We start from the raw sequence: 18,980 nt of genomic DNA, 5'->3' as shown, positions 1-18,980 counted from the left end.
TAATAAAAAGGCATACAAACCTCTCCTGCGGACAGCTTCTCTCTCACATTTTTCCAATAAACATCTTTATTTTCAGTGTTAGTGAAAAAAAGGAGCCACTCTGCAAAGTCTTCTTTTCTCATGAAACTCAAACCTTTAGAGAACTGAAGGAACTCCATTTCTTGGACCTCCGTCTGTAAGTTCTCCATAAACCTAAGTGGTAACGTACGAGACGGACGTCAGTAACCCAGGGCTTCCCGGCGCCGCTGCAGAGGGATCGCAGGCCCCCTGACCAGCACCTCCGCGAGCTTCAGTAAGCTGCACATCCCCTCACGCACTCCCACACGGGGAGAAAAGCTGTATATTCTTGTTCAGTGGGAGAAAAACTGCCACTGTTAAAAGTCTACCTGCTTTAGATTTTGCATTTATCCCATAGACCTTAAAAGCAGGAAGAGGGAGTTTGATTTCAGGCTTCTACCTATGTGGTAGGTAAAAGCCGGTTTCCTACAACACTTTCTCGGTGTGTTGGATGCACAGATTTATTCATCAATGCTGTGTCTCTCTGTGTCAAAGCAGAATTTTATCTAAAAATGTGAAGCACTGCAAGTTCAGGCTGATCAACACACTCTTTTCCTGATATGCTTTGTCCTCCGTTTTACTGAGTTCTACTGTATTGGGTACTGTGATGGTATCAATGAATTCTCATAAGGATTGTTAAAAGGATGTTTTACTTGCAAATGTGTGTACAGTGATTAGGGAAATAGAAAATATGATATAAAAACATTACTGTCTGTTTCTTTCCTTTTTCTTTTTCTTTGGGCTCTGAGGCTGAAATATTATCAACTTATTGTTAAACTATCCATTGTCTGGTTTAAGCTACTTTCATCTTAACTAATTATACTACTTTTGAAGAATATTAAATATGCTTAAGGATAAAATCCTGTCTAAGTCTAAAATTACATATCTTGTCACGACACGACAGTCCGGAGCACGATATGGACATAAATACGTGACTTGAAGAGTGTACAGCGCATAGAGCACCAGGGCCTCCGCAGCAAGTGGAATCGTTTATGAACGAGCATCTTCACAGGAAGACAGCATCACGACTGGAAACAACGGGAACAGCCTGCTCTGCTCGTCTGGGTTTCAGGCTGAAGTGCCTTGTAGAGTGTTTACTGCTGATTCGCACATTTACCAATCGAGGCTGTTCTTCCCAAGAGCTGACTGTCAAACATATTCACCAGCACAGCGCTGCTTACAGGCATCTCTGAATCTATAAAAGCTCTTTATGAATCTAGGACATCCTCAATAATTGGTATCTCAAAATTAAAAAAAATTCCAGCCCTAAAAAGTACATTTGCATCAATATCCTAATTTTTCCTAATGAGGAAACTTGAGACCAGTTTTCTTCCCTGTCCAACCACTCGGCTAATATATCTTCAGCCACAAAGTTAATTTAAGTATTTATTGGAATGAAAAGTGAGCTCCAATGTACCACACAGGAAATAAATGCAGGGGTTATTTTTGGTCACTGTGTTTAGGGCTAACCATTGAGTCTAGAGGAAGAGAGAGGAAGTGCAGAGGAAGACAAGGCCCCAGTAAAGCAGGAGGAGAGGGAGAGAGGCAGGAAAGCCCCGCAAGGAGAGAGGCGCGGGCACACGGCGGGTTTAGGCCGCTGCCGCCCACCACCCGCGAGGTCTGAACATCGGCACTTTCTCCCCTTAACTACACACATGCTGACAAAGAACTGAGTTTCCACAATTAAATTACCTGCTGATTTCCTGACAATGAATAATAATGCACAGACACCAAACTGCCAGGAGACAGAACTTAAATTATGCTTTCGCTTTCACTGAACTGGCTAACTGGTATTTCAGCTGGAGAACCTGACTGGCTGTGAAAGTGAAAACAACAAAAAACAAGCACACCACCGGTTTACGCACACGCTCCCTCAGTCACTGGTAAGGTTCTCTTGACGTGGTGGCATCCACTAAGTCCGCCTGTCCCTCTGGTCGCCTGGGGGAACTGCTTCCTTGAAAGCCCTCCTGATGCCCCCAACCACCTGGCAGGGAACTGCAGGACCACCTCTTTCAGAAGCTCTGTGACTGCTTGAAACTTCACACAAACCCGCTCTGAATTTCACCTCCCATTTCTAAGGCAGGTGACACCTCCCACAGGAAGCACACTCCTCCGGGCCTCCGCCCTCACCTCCCCCCGCCCCTCACGCTTGTTTACTGCCCTGGCAGGCCCGGCCTCTGATCCCTGGACGAGCCACACGGCCTCTGACCCCTGGACGAGCCACACGGCCTTCTCAAGCCTCTGTCCTTCCTCGTGCGGGCCCCTCCCTCCCCGCCCACTCCACTTCTGCCTGGTCAGTCCTGCTCATCCGCCAAGGTCAGCTTAGGGGCCATTCGGCTGGAAAGCGGCCCCGATCACGCGCTCCAGGGTGCTCTCCTGTGCTGCCTGAACCCCTGTTCGTCTGTCACGGCACGACTGCGTGCACGGAAGTGCCCTCTGCACGTTTACCAGGCGCTTCCCGGGAGGGGCCAGCGCTGTGCGGGGCGCCTGCACACAGCAGCACGCGCAGCGAGCGCGCTCTCCAGGCAGCTGCCCTGAGCTGAACCAGAGGCAGTCTCCTGCCCCCCAGACCCGTGTTTTCCCACCATTCCGAGCGGCTTTCAAGTACTTGTTCCAAGACTTTAGTGAGTGGGGAGGCCCGCGAGCACAGGGTCTGCTGTCGCGTGGAGTTGCTCTTGCCGGGGAGAAGGTAAACAGGACAGGACGCTGTGGTGTTTACAATGTCACAGACCGTAAATACGATTCCCTCCTCACAGATAAAGACGTGAGCGCAGGGAGAGTCCCCACGCCGGACTGGACCTCGGACACACCCATCGTGTACCAACACATCCACACGCCCCTACTGTTTACGGGTGCCTTCACACTGTGACGGCTGAGCCGCGCAGCCGGGACGGAGGGCTTGCTCACTGCCCGGCCCTTTACACGTACGGGCTGCCCACCCCTGCGCTGGGGGGAGCGGGGGTGGCAGGAGCAGAGCTGGGCTGTCCCGGCCGAGCCCTCTCAGGAGAGCCGGCTCCAGCCAGCCATCAGCAGACGGCACTGCCCGGCCTGTCCAGTCTAGGAGAGCCGATCCCGACCCCGGACAAGCACCCAACTGACCCAAGACTTACGGCAGCAACAAACGGCCACTGTTTTCAGGTAAGCTGGGATGGTCTGTTGTGAATTAATTAAGCACTGATACAAGGGGCCTCTCTCTACTAGTTGCGAACAGTACGTAACTAATTATTGTAGTCTGTAAAATAAATATTACTTTTCATAATAGGGTAGGGGTATTTTTGAGCACAGTAACCTTAGTTTACATTTCACAGGTTTTGCTCTCAGGGACACTGTATAGATCCACAAATAGGATTTGGTTTTAAGGTCTGCAGTCTGGGACATAAATAAATATATTCAGTTGTTTGTTTATCTCGTCTATAAAATTTCCCTAAATGAATATAAATATTTGCATTTACCTTCGAAATTCTTTATAATGAAGTTTTCTTTCTCCTCTTTTTCCAAAGAAACGTAGCTGAAGGGTTGTCTTAATTTCAGGTTCTTTCACTGTAGGTTCCTATAAAAATGATACAATAATTTCAAGTAATTATAACCAAGAGCAAAAATGGATCCTGTAGCCTGGAATTCTTAGGACAATACCCACAAAAGATTCTTGTAACAACATCAAAGAAGTGCAAAAAACAGATGTAGCTATTCTGTCTGTTACTTTGCAAAACACTGTATCATCTTTGCTCAAGCAGGAGGAAAACAATAAGGGCTAAAATACTCAAAGGACTCAAGGTGGACTTCAGCAGTGAACGAAATCTTGCATCACGCCAAAAAGGGAGTCTAGAATAGTGACATCAGTTATTTCAAAATGTGACCCCTAGGCATTTTCTAATGAAGCAGGACTGAGAGAACTAAAACAGGGAAGAAGTCTTGAACCTTCTGCTGAATGTTAGAAATTTGAAAAACACTAGCTTTGCCGAATTATAGTTACCAGGTGAGGATTTTATTCAAGGTAAAGAGAGAAGCAGATCCACAGGCTCTTCCTCCTTCAAATCTCCAATAAAATAAACAAAAATAAAACAGAACCACGAAAAAGATTACCAGCAGCAACCAAACAACAAATGGGGGGCACAAATTTAAACCAAATACCTTGAAAAAGCGCAGCTGGAGAAAGAAGTGCTACCTCCAGGCGTTGGTGCACAGCCTGCTCCCGAGTCCCGCCCCGCCTCCCTGGAACAGCGGCGGGAACGGCAGCGGCGGGGCGGCTGTCACACAGTGAGACTCAGGAAGACCTGCGTGTCGCGGGTGCGGAGGCGGCGCCGGGGCCCAGGCAGAGGGCGGGCTGGCTTCAGGACTTAGAATCATCCGGGCTCAGTCCAACTGAAGCCTGACCAGTAGCCCAGGGAGAGGACTGGCCCTTGGAGGGTGCACGGGGCTGTGGTCTGGGGCCTTCTGGGAGCAAAGGAGAGCAGGCGGAGCTCGGTCCTCAGTGAGGGCTGCAGGACAGGGGTCAAAACAAGACCCCTGCAGCTCAGAGCCAGAAAGACAGATCAGGGCCAGACAGGGTGGGGAGAGGGCCGAGGAGACGCTCAGTCGTGCCGCTTAGCAGAGAGCAGGTCTGCCGGCCGAGCGCTGGGCCCTCTCCCAGCCCGGGCGCTGCACCCACGGCAGAGCCTGCACGGCCGCCAGGTACCCCTGGCTCCCGGAGCTGCCCGGGGTGGGGGGGCAGCGGCAGGCTTGAAAAGAGCCGGGACGGCTGGGGCCCGGCCTCCCAGCAGTCACAGGGCCTCGTCCGCAGGCGGGCTCCCTGCTCCGTCTCTGCTCCGCTGCCCCGGGAGGCTGGGCAGGGGCAGCACAGCCTCAGCTTCTGGAGGGGACAGGCTGCAGAGACGCGGTGCAGGCACGTCACCCGCCCACCCGCCTGCCGCGGCCCTGGGGCCACAGGCCCCCCCCCCCCCGCCCCAGCACCTCGCTCGGGTGTCAGCGAATGGGGAGGGCGGGCTGGTTCCAGTGGGGCTGACGGACCAGCGAGCGCCTTCCACAGTACTGATTCTTACAGACGCGGCTTCGTAACTAATAACTTTATAAAACAGTTGTTATAATTACAAATGTGGGTTTTAACTCCATTATTAGAATTTCCACACCAGTGCAGGCAGGAAGTCATGCCTGGAGTGTTTTCTTAATTCTCATATAAATGCCCAGGAGATACAATAAAACACAAAACCGGATGGATTCTCATTAAGGTTAGAAATGACCAGGATGTCTACCAAGAACACTGTTACTTAATATTTTTGGAGGTAATTTTCCTCAATACATAAAGGAATAAACTAAGATTAATATTATTTAGAGATAATATAATTTTATACTTAGAACAATCAGGAAGATCAACAGAAAAAACAGGAAAATTCAGTAAGACAGACTAGCACAAAAACATTAAAAATTAAATTTCCTGCTTAACAGCAATAAATTTCCCTTGAGGTAAAAGAGTCCATTTATAATAGTTATAAAGTTAAATAATGAAAAAGCCCTAGGAATGCCCTTAAGAAACAAATTTCAGGTGAATGAAAAAAATTATATGTAAGAAAATAAAACCACAACTAAATCAGGATAATACAGGTTAGTATTTAACAACTGATTTTGATGTGGGGAAGGCATTTTAAAGAACTGAATAAATAAAAAGACAGCTAAACATGACTACATTAAAAACACCTATAACCAAAACATCATGAACAAAAACAAATCTGAAAAATACTTCAATAATTTTGACACACACTAGGCTAATATTCTTAAGTATGAAATACTCTTAAATGCAAATATGAAGAAAAACCCTAAGGAAATTCTTCCCAAAGAAGAGAAACAGAAAATTTATAAAATAAGAAACAGGAATGGTATATATATAAATAACTTAAAAAATGATCTGCGATACCTTTTCCCCTGTCATATTGACACACATTAAAAAACAAAACAAAGACGACACCAACACAGGAGAGACTGCCAGCGGGCCGGGGAACTGCTACAGCCTCTGTGGAAGGCAGCCTGACAACACGGTCAGAGCCTTACACGCAGCCATGTCCTTCACCTGACAACCTCACTCTCAGATCACTACCCTAAATTTACACGTGTACCTATTTATTGCATCGTGTCTTCTAACAGCAAATATTTGGAAACATTCTTAATGACCAAGAACAGGTCAATGGTTGAAAGTGATATCCATGAGAGTAGATGTTTGTTCATTCATTAGAAACTATTACGGAGGACACAGGTGTGCCTGGTGCTTTTCCAGGCTATGTAGATGCAATCTGTGTAGTAAGGAACTAACTTTTCCCAAGCAGCCAGCTGGGCCGCGAGGAGGTAGTCCCTAAGAGAAGTTGCCTTTGTTTACCTGGGGGCCTTGGGCCATACCAGGTAGTCTAACGACGACACCTGGGTGGTGGCTTTGGGCCATGGGGTATCAGCTTGACCTCTGGAAGGGCGAGAGTCTGAGGGAGGCCACATGGGCAGCCAACCAGATTTCCGGGGCTGACCCCAACAGTCTCTGGACGCCAAAGCCCTGGCTGGCACTACTCCATGGGTGCTGTCACAGTCACTGCTGGGAAGGCCTGCTCTGTCCACGCTCCCTGGGAGAGGACGACTGGAACCTCAGGACTCTGCCTACAAGTCTCTTCCCTCGGCTGGTGTTAACCTGCATCCTCTCGCTGTAATAAACCGTAACCACGAACCTCACAACTTCCAGGGAGTACTATGAGTCCCGCCAATGTATTATCAGACCCGAGGTGGTCTTGGGGGCCCCCTGATCTGGCAACGGGCATCAGAGGTAAGGGTGGTCGTGTGGCCTGCTCCCTAACCGCACACGACCTGAGAGAGGAGCAGGATGTCATGCCCCAGGGGACACAGACGATTAACCAATCACCCTAACAAGGGCAGGGGGTGTGAGAGGCCATGCGGGGCTGAGGACACGGAGGAGGTGCACACCCGGGAGACGGGCCCCCCTCGAGGACCTGGACACGGGGGAGACCAGCGCAGCCTGTGGCTGCTCACAGGGAATGAAATAGTTAAAAAACAGATTTTTTTTTTTTTTTAAATGAAGTTTGATTGTTTGTTTTCTTATTATTACTACTGGCTGTACTACATGGCATGCGGGATCTTAGTTCCCTGATCAGGGGTCGAACCCAAGCCCCCTGCAGTGGAAGCTCGGAGTCCTAACCACTGGACTGCCAGGGAAGTCCAAAAAAACCTGTGATTTTAATAATTTGCAAAATTTGAAGCAGACATACTCTAAAAGATAAAATGATTTGGAAATTTAAGGAAATCTCACTGAAACCATATTGTGGAATTACCATTGATTAAAAGATTATCAATGAAAAATTTAAGGATATACATCACTGATGGGAATGAAAACTGGTTCATTTTCTACAGAAGATACTTGCCAACATGGATCAAGGTTTATCGCCAACATGGATCAAGGTTTATTGACAACCTTATCAACAACCTTAGAAACGTTCATACCTTTTGACCCAGCAAGTGAATTTCTGGGAAGTCACCGATTGGATATATTCACACATATAAAGTGATATGATTACAAGACTATTAACTGCAGCATTATTTGCAATATCAAAAGACTGGATGCGTGTTAAATCTCTCTCCAAAGGGGAATGGCTGCGTTAACGGGTACATCCACCCAGGCAGAAAAGCACCACGGAGCCACTGAAAAGCATGAGATGTTCAGACACGGTAGGAACAACGGGAGGGTGTGAACAGTGCATAGCATGCTACTGCTTGTATAAAAACGGTAAAAAGAACACAAGGACGTCTTTCGTTGCTCATTTACATATATGCTTCTATATACATGAAGCATCTCTGGAAGGATACCCAGGACCTGGGTCACTGGGAGGGAAGTTCCACCCTGCATATATCTTCTTGTGAATCTTTTGAGGTCTGGGTCATGTGAGTGCAGAAAATCTATTTAAAATATTTAGAAAAATTAAGTTACTGATAATTTCCCCAACTATCTGGGAATACTTACTTGAACAAACAGAATAGAGAACCTATTGTAAATACATCTGCTTGGAAATATTTAGTTTGTTTGCACATACCTGGCATTCTGTTTCATTAGCTGTTGTCGTCTTCAAGTCATCCTGTTTACTTATGATCTGCTGCAGCTAGAAGGAGGGCAAACAGGAATTCAGAGGCGTGTCTACTGAATTTTAAAAAACAACCTAAAAACTGATGCTGTTTTTATTATAAAATGTTTACTAGTTCTTTGTTAAGTATTAAATTATTTTTGTGTTATAACTCCTAATATTAGTTTTTCCTCCTTAGATCATATAAAAATCAAAGGAGAAAACAGATATGCAAGTATTAACATTATTATTATTATTACGATTTGGGTCATTTTTTCTCCTAAGAAAGCAGGCTTACTTTCTTATATATATTCTAAAGGCATCACTGTATAAAAACTTCATAATTACCCTCGTTCTTCAAGAGAATTTTTATTCTCTTCTTTTTTTTTCTCTGTCTCGTCTCTTCTTTTTCTATCTCTGATGCTTTATGGCCGCATTTCAAGTATCTAGCTCTTGAAAAGCTATTCATAACTTTTTAAAAAAATTTTATTTATTTATTTATTTATTATTTTTTTGGGGGGGGTACACCAAGCATAACATTTTTATAAATGTTCTTCCCTTGTCTCCTTATGCATTTACAAAGCATTAAAATAATGTAAAGGCCTACTTTTCTACTAATTGTAAAACTATCAATGGCACCTTCAGACTGAGTATATTAAAAAAACCTACCTACCTTTCAGAGTCATTTGTACCAATCCTCACATGGAAAGCAAATTAAAAACAAAAGGTTTTTTAAAAAAATTAAATGTAGACAAAATCTCAAACTATGGGTTCAAATCAAGAGACAAACTTTTACCCAATTTTTTTTCGGCTATTTCTTGGTTAATAGTTTGAAACTACCTTCCAAATTAATTATCTCAAACGTAGCTGCTTCTGTTACTTTTGTTTTCGGCACAGGGCTTATCTCTAGTTCTCTAAAGCCCTCAAATTTTTCAACATTCTCCTAGCTCCGCTTACTTCCAGGGAATAAAGTTGAAAAGCTTTTATCTGTTTTGTCCCTTGTTTTTAAACTGACAACCAACACTGCCGAGTCCAGCACCCAACACTGCCTGCCCCGCCTGCCGCGCCTGCGCTCAGCATCCTCCTCGCGGGAGGCTCCACACACAGCAGACTCTCCGAGTGACCCGCCGTGCAGACCTCACGCAGCTGCCTCAGTCCAGGGTCCTGCCATTCTCGGTCCAGCTCTGCTCCCACTAGCCACCCCCAGTTCCCTTCTCAATTATTATTATCTGCAGTGCTCCTGGAAAAATCTCTGTACTCTGAGATGTACACATCTCAGCCCCCCCGTTCTGACAAATGGACACACCCGCGTACCCCATCCTCTGTCACACAGCAGAACGCTCCCATTCCCTCAGACGTTTCTCGTGTCTCTTCCCAGTCAAGGCTGCGTCCCACAGAGGCAAGATCACATCAGTCTCAGTTTACAAATTCGAGTCAACGGTAGGAAGCAGTCTGTGTTCTTCCGTGTCGCCTTCACTCGGCGTGACGAGTCTGCGGCTCCCCCGCGCTGTCCGCGCTGCAGCAGGTGTCCCCGTGCGCTGCTGGGCGCGTCCCGCCCGCACAGCACAGGCCGGGCGCCCGCTCACGCGCCGGCGGACGTCTGCGGCGCCGCCTCCGGGTCCTGGCTGCGGGGGACCGAGCTGCCATCAGCGTTCTGCCCGTCCTCCCGGCCCTCCTGGGGTGGACGTAACACAGCACGGCACGCAACGATGGACACGTGCCGGTGAGTGTACACCTGGGCGTACACCCACGAAGCACCACCGCAACCGAGGCAATCCACACACCTGTCACCTCCGTCTTGTTTCTGCTTTCTTTGGTGGTAAGGACACTCCGCAGGAGACTCGGCCTCTGCACGGAGTTTCAAGGGCAGGGCTCCGCGCTGCGAACCACACCCACCGCGCGGCACAGCACAGCTCTGCCACCAACGCTCCTGTGCAATCTTGTTTCTGACACATTTTAATATTTCTCTTGGATAGACACCCAGGAGGGGAACAGTTAGGTCTGTTTACCTTGACAAGAAACCACCAAAGCTTCTTCCAAAGTGAATTCCGGTTCCTTCAACCCACACCATTTGATGTGATCAGTCTTTAATTGCAGCTATTCTGTTGGAAGTTCTGTGCTACTTCACTGTGGCTTTAATTTGCATTTCCCTGAGCACTTTTTCAACCGCTACCTCCCATTTGTACATTTTCTCTTGTGACGTTTCTTTGCAGTCTTTTGCCTAGTTTAAAATTTAAAAAAAAAAACTATTACGTTGTAAGGATTCCTTATATATTCTGGACACAAGTCCTTTGTTAGGTATCCGTCTGTGAAATACTTTCTCTTATCCTGCAGTTTTCCTGTGCATTTTCCTAGTACACAGAAGTTATTAATTTTGATGCAGATACTTTATCACGGTTTCCCTTTATGATGCCCTTTCAGTGCCCTCAGCAACTCTGCCTACCCGAGATCCTGAAGGTATTCGCTTATATTTTCCCCAGTAGCTTAATGGTTTTAGTTTTTATGTTTAGATGTATAATACATCTCAAAGGCATTTTTGTATATGGTGTGAGGCAGGGCATATGGCTAAGTTTTTCCATATATATATCCTATCCATTTGTTGAAAAGACTTTTCTTCTCCCATTAACTGATTTGGTGTTTTTACTGAAAATTAAATGACCATGTAGTGTGGACTCTCTACTATCCTTCACCATCTACCTGTCCACCCTGTGGGCAGCATCACAGTGGCACTGTTACTGCAGCTCTGTGGTATCGTGAAGTCAGGCAGTGTGAGTCATTCAGATTTGTTATTTTTTTTGTGTGGCCATGCAGCGTGGTGTGCAGGATCTTAGTTCCCTGACTGGGGGTCTAACCCAGGCCCCCCATAGTGGAAGTGCAGAGTCCTAACCACTGGACCGCCAGGGACATCCCAGGTCCTTTGCTTTTAAATATACACTTTAAAATCGACATCAATTTCTATTAAAAAAAATAAAGAGTCCTCTGGGATTTTGCTTGGCAAAGTCGAATCTCTAGACCAATCTGGGAAGAAGTGAATCTTCTACTCCATTATCATTGTGTATTCCTCCATTTACTGATGCCTCCGTGAATTTCTACCAGCAATGCCTGAGGTTTCTGGTGTGTGTTTTTTATTAAATTCATTTCTACTTATATTATTTGATACCACTTAAAAAAGAACCGATCTTAATTTCATTTCCCAAATGTTTGCTACTAATTATACGGAAATACAACTGACTTTTCCATACTGATCTTCTATGCTTTGATTTTGCTGTTGTTTCCTTAGTCATATTATCTGTGAATAGTGTCAGATTTACTTCTTCCTTTCTCATCTTTTTATCTGTTTTTTCCCTGTATTGCTGTTATCTGTAGAATCTGCAGTAAAATGTTAAAGAGAAGAGGTAAGAGGGACTTCTCTGGCAGTCCAGTGGTTAAGATTTCACCTTCCAGTGCAGGGGGGTGTGGGTTTGATCCCTGGTTGGGAAACTAAGATCCCACATGCCCTGCGACCAAAAAGCAAAACATAAAACAGAATCAATATTGTAGCAAATGCAATAAAAGACTTTAAAATTGGTCCACGTAAAAAAAAAAATCTTAAAAAAAAAATTAGAAGAGGTAAGAAAAGACAACCTTCACCTTGTTCCTGATCTTAAGGGGAAAGTGTCCAGTATTTCGTCTTTTAGCATGATGCCACCTTTACATTTTTTTGTAAATGCCTGTTATCAGATTGAAGAAGTTCTCTTCTATTTCTACTCTGAGTTTTATCACAAAAATGCTTATTTTGTTAGATGCTCTGTCTGCAGGTACTGAGATGATCACGTTGGTTTGTCCTGTACTCTGTTAACATGATGGACTGCACTGACTGATTTTCGACAAAATTCAATGACAAATTCATGAAATGAATTCGTATTCCTTGGATAAATCTCATGTGTCTGGGATGTATTATTTTACATGGTGCTTGATGTGTTTTTTTTCTAGCTGATTAAGCATTTTCATATCTCTGTTTGTGAGGAAAGTTGGTCTATAATTTACTTTTCTTGTTAGGTTTTCGCCAAGTTTTAGTTGTCTGGGATATGCTGGTCTTATGACATGAGGGACATGTTCCTTCTTGTATTTTCTGAAAGATTCTGTGCCAACTGGGCATTTCTTTGTCCTTAAATGCTTGACAGATTTCACCAGTGAAACCACCTGAGCCTGGACATTTCTTTGAGGGAAAGTTTTTGATAACAAATCCAAAGCTTTGATACGTGGCTATTCAGATTCCTATCCCACCTCTTGTTTTGATAAGTTTTGTTTTTTAAGGCACTTGTCCAGTCATCTGAGTTACCAGATTAATCAGCTGTTCACAATATTCCATTTTTATCCTTCTGATACCTCTAGGACCTCTGGTGATTTCTCTCTCTTCATTGCTAATATTGGTAACTTGGATCTCTTTTTGTTGTTGTCATTTGTTTTTGCTAGATCAAGTACTGAGTAGTCAAAATTTATCAAATAATTAAAAAAAGAAAACAACAGATGTTATTCATAAAATGATATAAATTTTTAGGGAAAATTCAAAATACATTTTTTTATTATGAGACACTTAATATTGTTATAATAATCTTCACATAGTTACTGTAAATGGTTAAAAACAAACAAAACAGCAAATAGGATTAGTTCACTGAAGTAAGAACGTTTTAGGAGGCTTGTTACAGTACTGGCTTATTCCAATTCTGTGCAGAATTTAGAGCAAGGGTCTGTCCTAAAGTCTATCCATGTGGGTTTAGTGCCAGATAAAGCCTGTCTTGTCAGTCGTGTCTAGAACATTTTGGTGTGGACTCAGGGAGAGGGTTACCCAGGTTCTGGTGCATGTTGAAGACTTCAGCACTGTATATTTAGTTCTATAATAAGAGCCCTGTTTGAACCTATTCCGTATCCAGGTACCCTCTTAGGCCAAAAGGCCTCTCAGGTCTCCCAAGATGCTTCTAAGATGCCGTGCTGATGCCTGACAGCCGGGGACTAAGGGCCTCTCCTGTGGCCACTCTAAGTGCTGGGAATGCAGTGGCTACGGACAGATAACCCCCTTGCTCTCGCTGAGCTTACATTCTAACGGGCCAGAGGCAACACACAAGCAAACCAATAAACAAGGGAATTTCAGATAGCGTCAAGTGCTATGACTAGAAAAAATAAAGTAGGGTAACAGGATTCAGAGACTGCTGGGGACGGGTTTCTGTTAGACGGGCTTATTCTGGGTAGTTCTCTTTGAGGACATGACATTTGGGAGGAGATGTGAATAACTAAAAGCCACCAAAGGAATGGGGAAAGGGCATTCTAGGGAGATGTAAGAGCTAAGTTTCTGGCAGAAAAAGGGGTGCTTTCCTAGAGAAACAAAAAACGGTAAAGTTTTTATATATAAGCGGTAAAAGAGGCAGAAGGACACATTCCAATACAAATTCTGAATGTCTAAAAAATACTGAATCGACTCACTTTATATTGATACGTATTTTCAATTCCAGGCTGAAAATTTTACAAAGTACATAGGGTCAGTTTAATTTCTTTTTGCTTTCAGGATGGATAGCGCTAGTTTAAATTCTGGAATAAGAACACTATTCCAAAATAAAGAAGAAGAAATTCTACTGAAGGCCTTTATATTTAACAGTAAGTCTGGCAGGTGCATATAGCATAAAATGATGACCCCACTGCATTAAGAGCAGCCCTCCCACCAGCAAGGAAGCAAAGTGCAGTCAGAGGACCACCTAGGAGAAACTGACACTAGTCAACAGACTTGTCATCAATCTACTGTTTAAAGAAATTGCACCAAAACCCTGGCACTTATCCCAATAAGCAGATGCACCACCTATCAAGGTAAAGATTAAATGGACTTACTATTACTGGCTTTGATCACTGCTGCAACTGTCTGTTATTATCTGACAGAGAGTGGCTTATAAACATAGTTGCTATTTTACTCATTCTTGGGATAAAGAAGTAAGTAATACACTTACCAACAGTTTGTAGTTTTGCATGTTAATAAAACAGGGATGTATCACAAAACACAAAAGTAATAAAACTAAGACAATTTATACTTTAAGGCATTTTCACAAGACTTTTTTAAAAATAAATTTATTTATTTATTTTATTGGCTGTGTTGGGTCTTTTTTGCTGTGCGTGGGCTTTCTTTCTTTTTCTCTTTTTAGTTGCGATGAGTGGGGGCTACTCTTTGTTGTGGTGTGCAGGCTCCTCACTGCTGTGACTTCTCTTGTTATGGCTTCTCCTGTTGCGGAGCACGGGCTCTAGGCACATGGACTTCAGTAGTTGCAGCACATGGGCTCAATAGTTGTGGTTCACAGGCTCTAGAGTGCAGGCTCAATAGTTGTGGCTCACGGGCTTAGTTGCTCCGTGGCTTGTGGGATCTTCCTGGAGCAGGGATCGAACTCGTGTCCCCTGCATTGGCAGGCAGATTTTCAACCACTGTGCCACCTAGGAAGCCTCACAAGATTATATTAATGCATTTCTTCATTACTTTTGCATTTGCTGTTCAAATCACTTTGTTATATTTATGTTTTGGGTATTTAAAAATATTGATTGATTTACTGATTTATTTGGTTGTGTGTGCTCCTTAGTTGTGGCACGTGCGCTCCTTAGTGTGGCATGTGAACTCCTAGTTGTGGCATGCATGTGGGACCTAGTTCCCTGACGAGGGATCGAATCCAGGCCCCCTGCATTGGAGCACGGAGTCTTATCCACTGCCCTACCAGGGAAGTCCTCCTCTATAGCTTTCTATTACATTTAATTTCTCCCACTTTGAGAAAATGAATCTCACAAGATCATGACCTGTTTCTCTGAACAGTACAGTGAAACTTCACGTATCTAGAGGAACACGTCAGGCAACTCCAATCCTTGGGGAGCTTCCAGCTTTCTTACTTAGGCTGAAAACCCAGGAATAAGACAAACTTTTTCAGCATGTGAGACAACTGTCATAAGCAGCATGTACTAAAATATATTTTAAAATGTCTCAGAATCTACAGTCTTGTGTGTCCTAAAGCAGTGCTGACAAACAGTACTATGATGGAACCACACGAGTGGTCTTAAATTTTTTAGTAGCAGTGTTAAAAACTTTTTAAAAAGTAGCAGCAAAAAAATACACAAATCTATATGACAGGGCTTAGCACACACTAACTACTCAGAAAAATCACGGATGAATTCATGAGTACACACATAGATGACTACTCTGTGACTTTTTAAAAAAAGCCTTTGAGATACGAAACAAATGGAACTCTCACGTTGCTGGTGGGGACATCAAATGGGACACAATTGGCAGCGTCTTAATTTACACTCAGCACATGACCTAGTAACTCCACTCCCGCATATTCAGTCAAAGAAACAATATGTTCACCCAAGACCTGTGCGTGAACCCTACAGCAGCCTCAACCTGGAAACAGCCAAAACGTTCAAGCGACGAGACACACAGACCCTACCCACACTGTACAACGCTGCTCAGAAGTAAAGGTGCGAACCACCGACCAACGGCAACGCGACGCACAGATGAATCTGGGTGAAACAGAGTACACACCAATACTTCCTGATTCCATTCACACAAGCTCTAGGAAAGGGACACATCCACGCTGGAAGAAAACAGACCACTGGCTGCCCGCCTGGGCCAAGGAGTGGGGAGCTGGGTGTGGGGATACAGGAGGACTCTGGAGTGTGGAACTGTTTTGGGTCCTGATGGGGATAGTGGATGCTTTAGATGGGTGCATCTGACTGCATATAAAGGCTCCCTCAGTAACGCCCTTTGATAAGGATCTATCCACAGGCTTTGCAAATTTAATTCCTAAAATACTTGGTTTTAAATGTAAGAAACTATCTCAAAGATAAGAAACAAAGGATATAGCAAAAAAGGTCTTACATAGAAAATACATTTACAAATCAGTGGGATCCTACAAAAATTAGGGTTATAAATGTTTAACATCTTTAGAAATCATCTGGAAGAGGGTATATGGCATATAAATCTGAGCACCTGGGTAAATAAAGCAAATGATACCAACACATGTTGAGTGGGCAGTAAAGCATTAGGTGAAATTCTCAGTGTTTCAGCTTGAAGCGCACTGGAAACTATCTACTGTGGCCAGGGTCAGTAATTGTTCAGTTATTTTAATAAGTCTGTTAGTCTGGGGAGTCATTTGAAAAAACAGTTATCTATATAACAAACATTTAAATTAAATAAGTAACATCCATTTTAGAACCAAAGTCTTTTCTCTCAAGAGAAGCCACTGATTAAAATTACTTATTTTTCTTGCCTAAGTATATAAAAGATAATTTATCATCTATAGTTTTCCCAGTTCATTTTTGTTAAATATAAAATATAAACAGGTGAAATATCTCAAAATTATGACTTTATCATGTATTCAATATAAAACTCAAGATATTTTACATTCCTTTCTTTTTTCTTCAAAATCCAGTGTGTATTTTACATTACAAGACATTCAGATAATATATTTCATTGGAAATGCAGGCACACCTTGTTTTATTGCATTTGGCAGATTTTGTTTTTTACAAATTGAAAGTTTGGGGCAATCCTGCACTGTCAAATGATGGTGGGCATCTATTAGCAACAAAGTGTTTTTAAATTCAGGCTGTAACATACACTGTTTTGTAAAGACACAATGCTATTCCACACACAGATTACAGTTACGGTATAAATACCACTTTCACCTGCCCTGGGGACTGAAGGATGCCTGTGCCTTGCTTTATCGTGGTGGTCTGCAACCAACCACAATTTCTCCACGGTGCACCTGTACTTGATCCGTACTTAGACTTCATAAAATTTACAAAAGTAAATAAAAGTAAAAGGTAAAAAGTAGATTCACATACTCAGGCTATTTCAAACATACTTGAAAATCTACCAATACCTGAAATAAATGTCAATTTTTAAATTTAAATTTAAAATTAATTAAAATGTGGAAACAAGTTTCTTAGTCACATCATATTCCAAGGGCTTAACAGCCACATGTGACTCCTGGCTACTTGACTGAATAGCACAAGTACAGACTCCATGTTTTACACACAATTTCAGCAAGCTTTGTGCTCTGTCTTTCCAGTGCACTGGGGACTGGGAAAAAAGCACAGATGACAAGAACTGACGTAGTTTCTCTACATTAAGACCAGCCAGCTCTGCCTGGCACACTCCCCACTGTTTACATGCACCGACCTTTTAACACTACCATCAACTTCCTCGCAATGGAGTGAAATTTACTGCTGGCATGTTATAGCATTATGTGTTGGGAAATATCATTTAAACATATTTTCAGCTTTTCAACTATGAGCCTTCACAAATCCCTAGAAAATTTGCACCAATTTATATCTATTGTTGTGGCTTCTTCATTTTTCAGCCTATTCTTCACGAAGGCTTAAGGCTTTATTTTTCTCACTCCTTCTTTTGGCATGGATGTAACAATAGTTTTTAACCTATCTATGAAGCCCTTTCTGTTGTATTATCATTTGCTGAAATCATAAAAATAAAACTCAAAAAAATGCAGATGCTTAAGCTCATTTCTCCTTTTGGACTCTTATGCTCTGTACTGTAACTGTTTCCTCAAGGCTGTATTATAGAAAATTTAATATTTTTGAATGTATAAATGATTTCTGGACATTTCATATGTAAGCAGTGGATTTAATTTTCATTTTAATGGAAATGTAGAATTATCACACAAACATCCAGGTATTTTATGATAAACCAAAAATAACACAACATTGTAAAACAACTATACCCCAATAAAAAAAACAAAACACACACACACAAAAACCCCAAATAACTAGAATCTACCTACCTTAAAAAATTCCTTTTTCTCAACCATCTCATCACCATCTGCATCCAGCATTTTAAACGCAACATGAAAGCCAGTATGGGGCTCTACAAGTGAAAAGTGAATAATTATGTAAATGCTGGTGGAATGCAAGCTATCTGAAGATCTACAGGTCTTCAGACTTGAAATAAGCCACCGGAAGCACGAGTAAGTGCCTAAAGTAGAGGGAAGACAATCTCTTAGGACAACAATTTCAAAGGCCAACATGCTTCCACGGTGTGCTGCTCTGCAACTCAGTGTTCTGCCCTTCAAGGCAAGATTCCCCTGAGAACCTAAGGTATCTCTTCAGCTTTCCTATTATCTTATAGCACCCTGGCTATTTTCACATTGATTACTACTCTTTATTTCCCTTTCTCAAGAGTAGGGTTTTGTAAAAATTAATTTGAAGTAATTTTAGGCTTAAAGAAATATTGCACAGCTGGTACGATGAGTTCCCAAGGCCCTTCACCCAGCTTCCTCAAATGGCAGCATCTTACATAACCAAAGCACCTTTATGAAAACTAAGAAATTAACACTGGTATCGCATCTTTAACTAAACGACAGACTCTATTTGGATTTCATGGTTTTTCTATTCTAGGATCAAACACCAGAAAGCCTGTTGCATTTAGTTGCTATATCTCCTCATCTCCTCTGAGCTGTGAAAGTTTCTCAGTCTGCCCTTGATTTTCATGGTCCGGACAGTTTGAAGAGAGCTCCTGGTTAGGAATTTTGCAGAATGTCAGATAAGGGATTTTTAGTGTTCCTAAGTGAAGGCTGCGTCTGACTCTTCTGCTCACCAAGCCTTCAATTAAGGAGACAAAGTTGTAGGGAGCCCCAGTACAGGGGAAAACAGAGAGACTTCAGGGATAATCTCACCCAACAGAATCATCTTGCAGGTACAGAAACCAAGGCACCAGTAACATTCTTCATGATAAAGACATAAATACCAAACTTGCAACACGCTGTCTGGTAGGAATAGAGAACGCCACATGATCGCTGAGAAAAA

General features: G+C 43.2%; 1 protein-coding gene across 2 annotated transcripts in view; it reads right to left on the bottom strand.

Moving 5' to 3' along the window:
• MICU2 (mitochondrial calcium uptake 2) overlaps window positions 1-18,980 on the bottom strand; it is a 79,432-nt gene that overhangs the window by 6,556 nt on the left and 53,896 nt on the right. For both annotated transcript variants that reach the window (XR_009049034.1, XM_057707644.1), the window contains exons 6-9: window positions 17,960-18,042; window positions 8,133-8,198; window positions 3,510-3,607; window positions 21-192 (exon numbers count right to left, since the gene is read on the bottom strand). Coding sequence is in view for 1 of the 2 variants with exons in the window: in XM_057707644.1 (XP_057563627.1) it covers window positions 21-192; window positions 3,510-3,607; window positions 8,133-8,198; window positions 17,960-18,042 (419 nt within the window). In the remaining variant the exon portion in view is untranslated. The remainder of the gene's footprint in view (window positions 1-20; window positions 193-3,509; window positions 3,608-8,132; window positions 8,199-17,959; window positions 18,043-18,980) is intronic.

Source organism: Hippopotamus amphibius, chromosome 14 (assembly GCF_030028045.1).
Source record: "Hippopotamus amphibius kiboko isolate mHipAmp2 chromosome 14, mHipAmp2.hap2, whole genome shotgun sequence".
Classification (NCBI taxonomy): Eukaryota; Metazoa; Chordata; class Mammalia; order Artiodactyla; family Hippopotamidae; genus Hippopotamus; species Hippopotamus amphibius.
The sequence above is the reverse complement of the archived record's forward strand: the minus strand, read 5'-3'. Positions and strand labels throughout refer to the sequence as shown.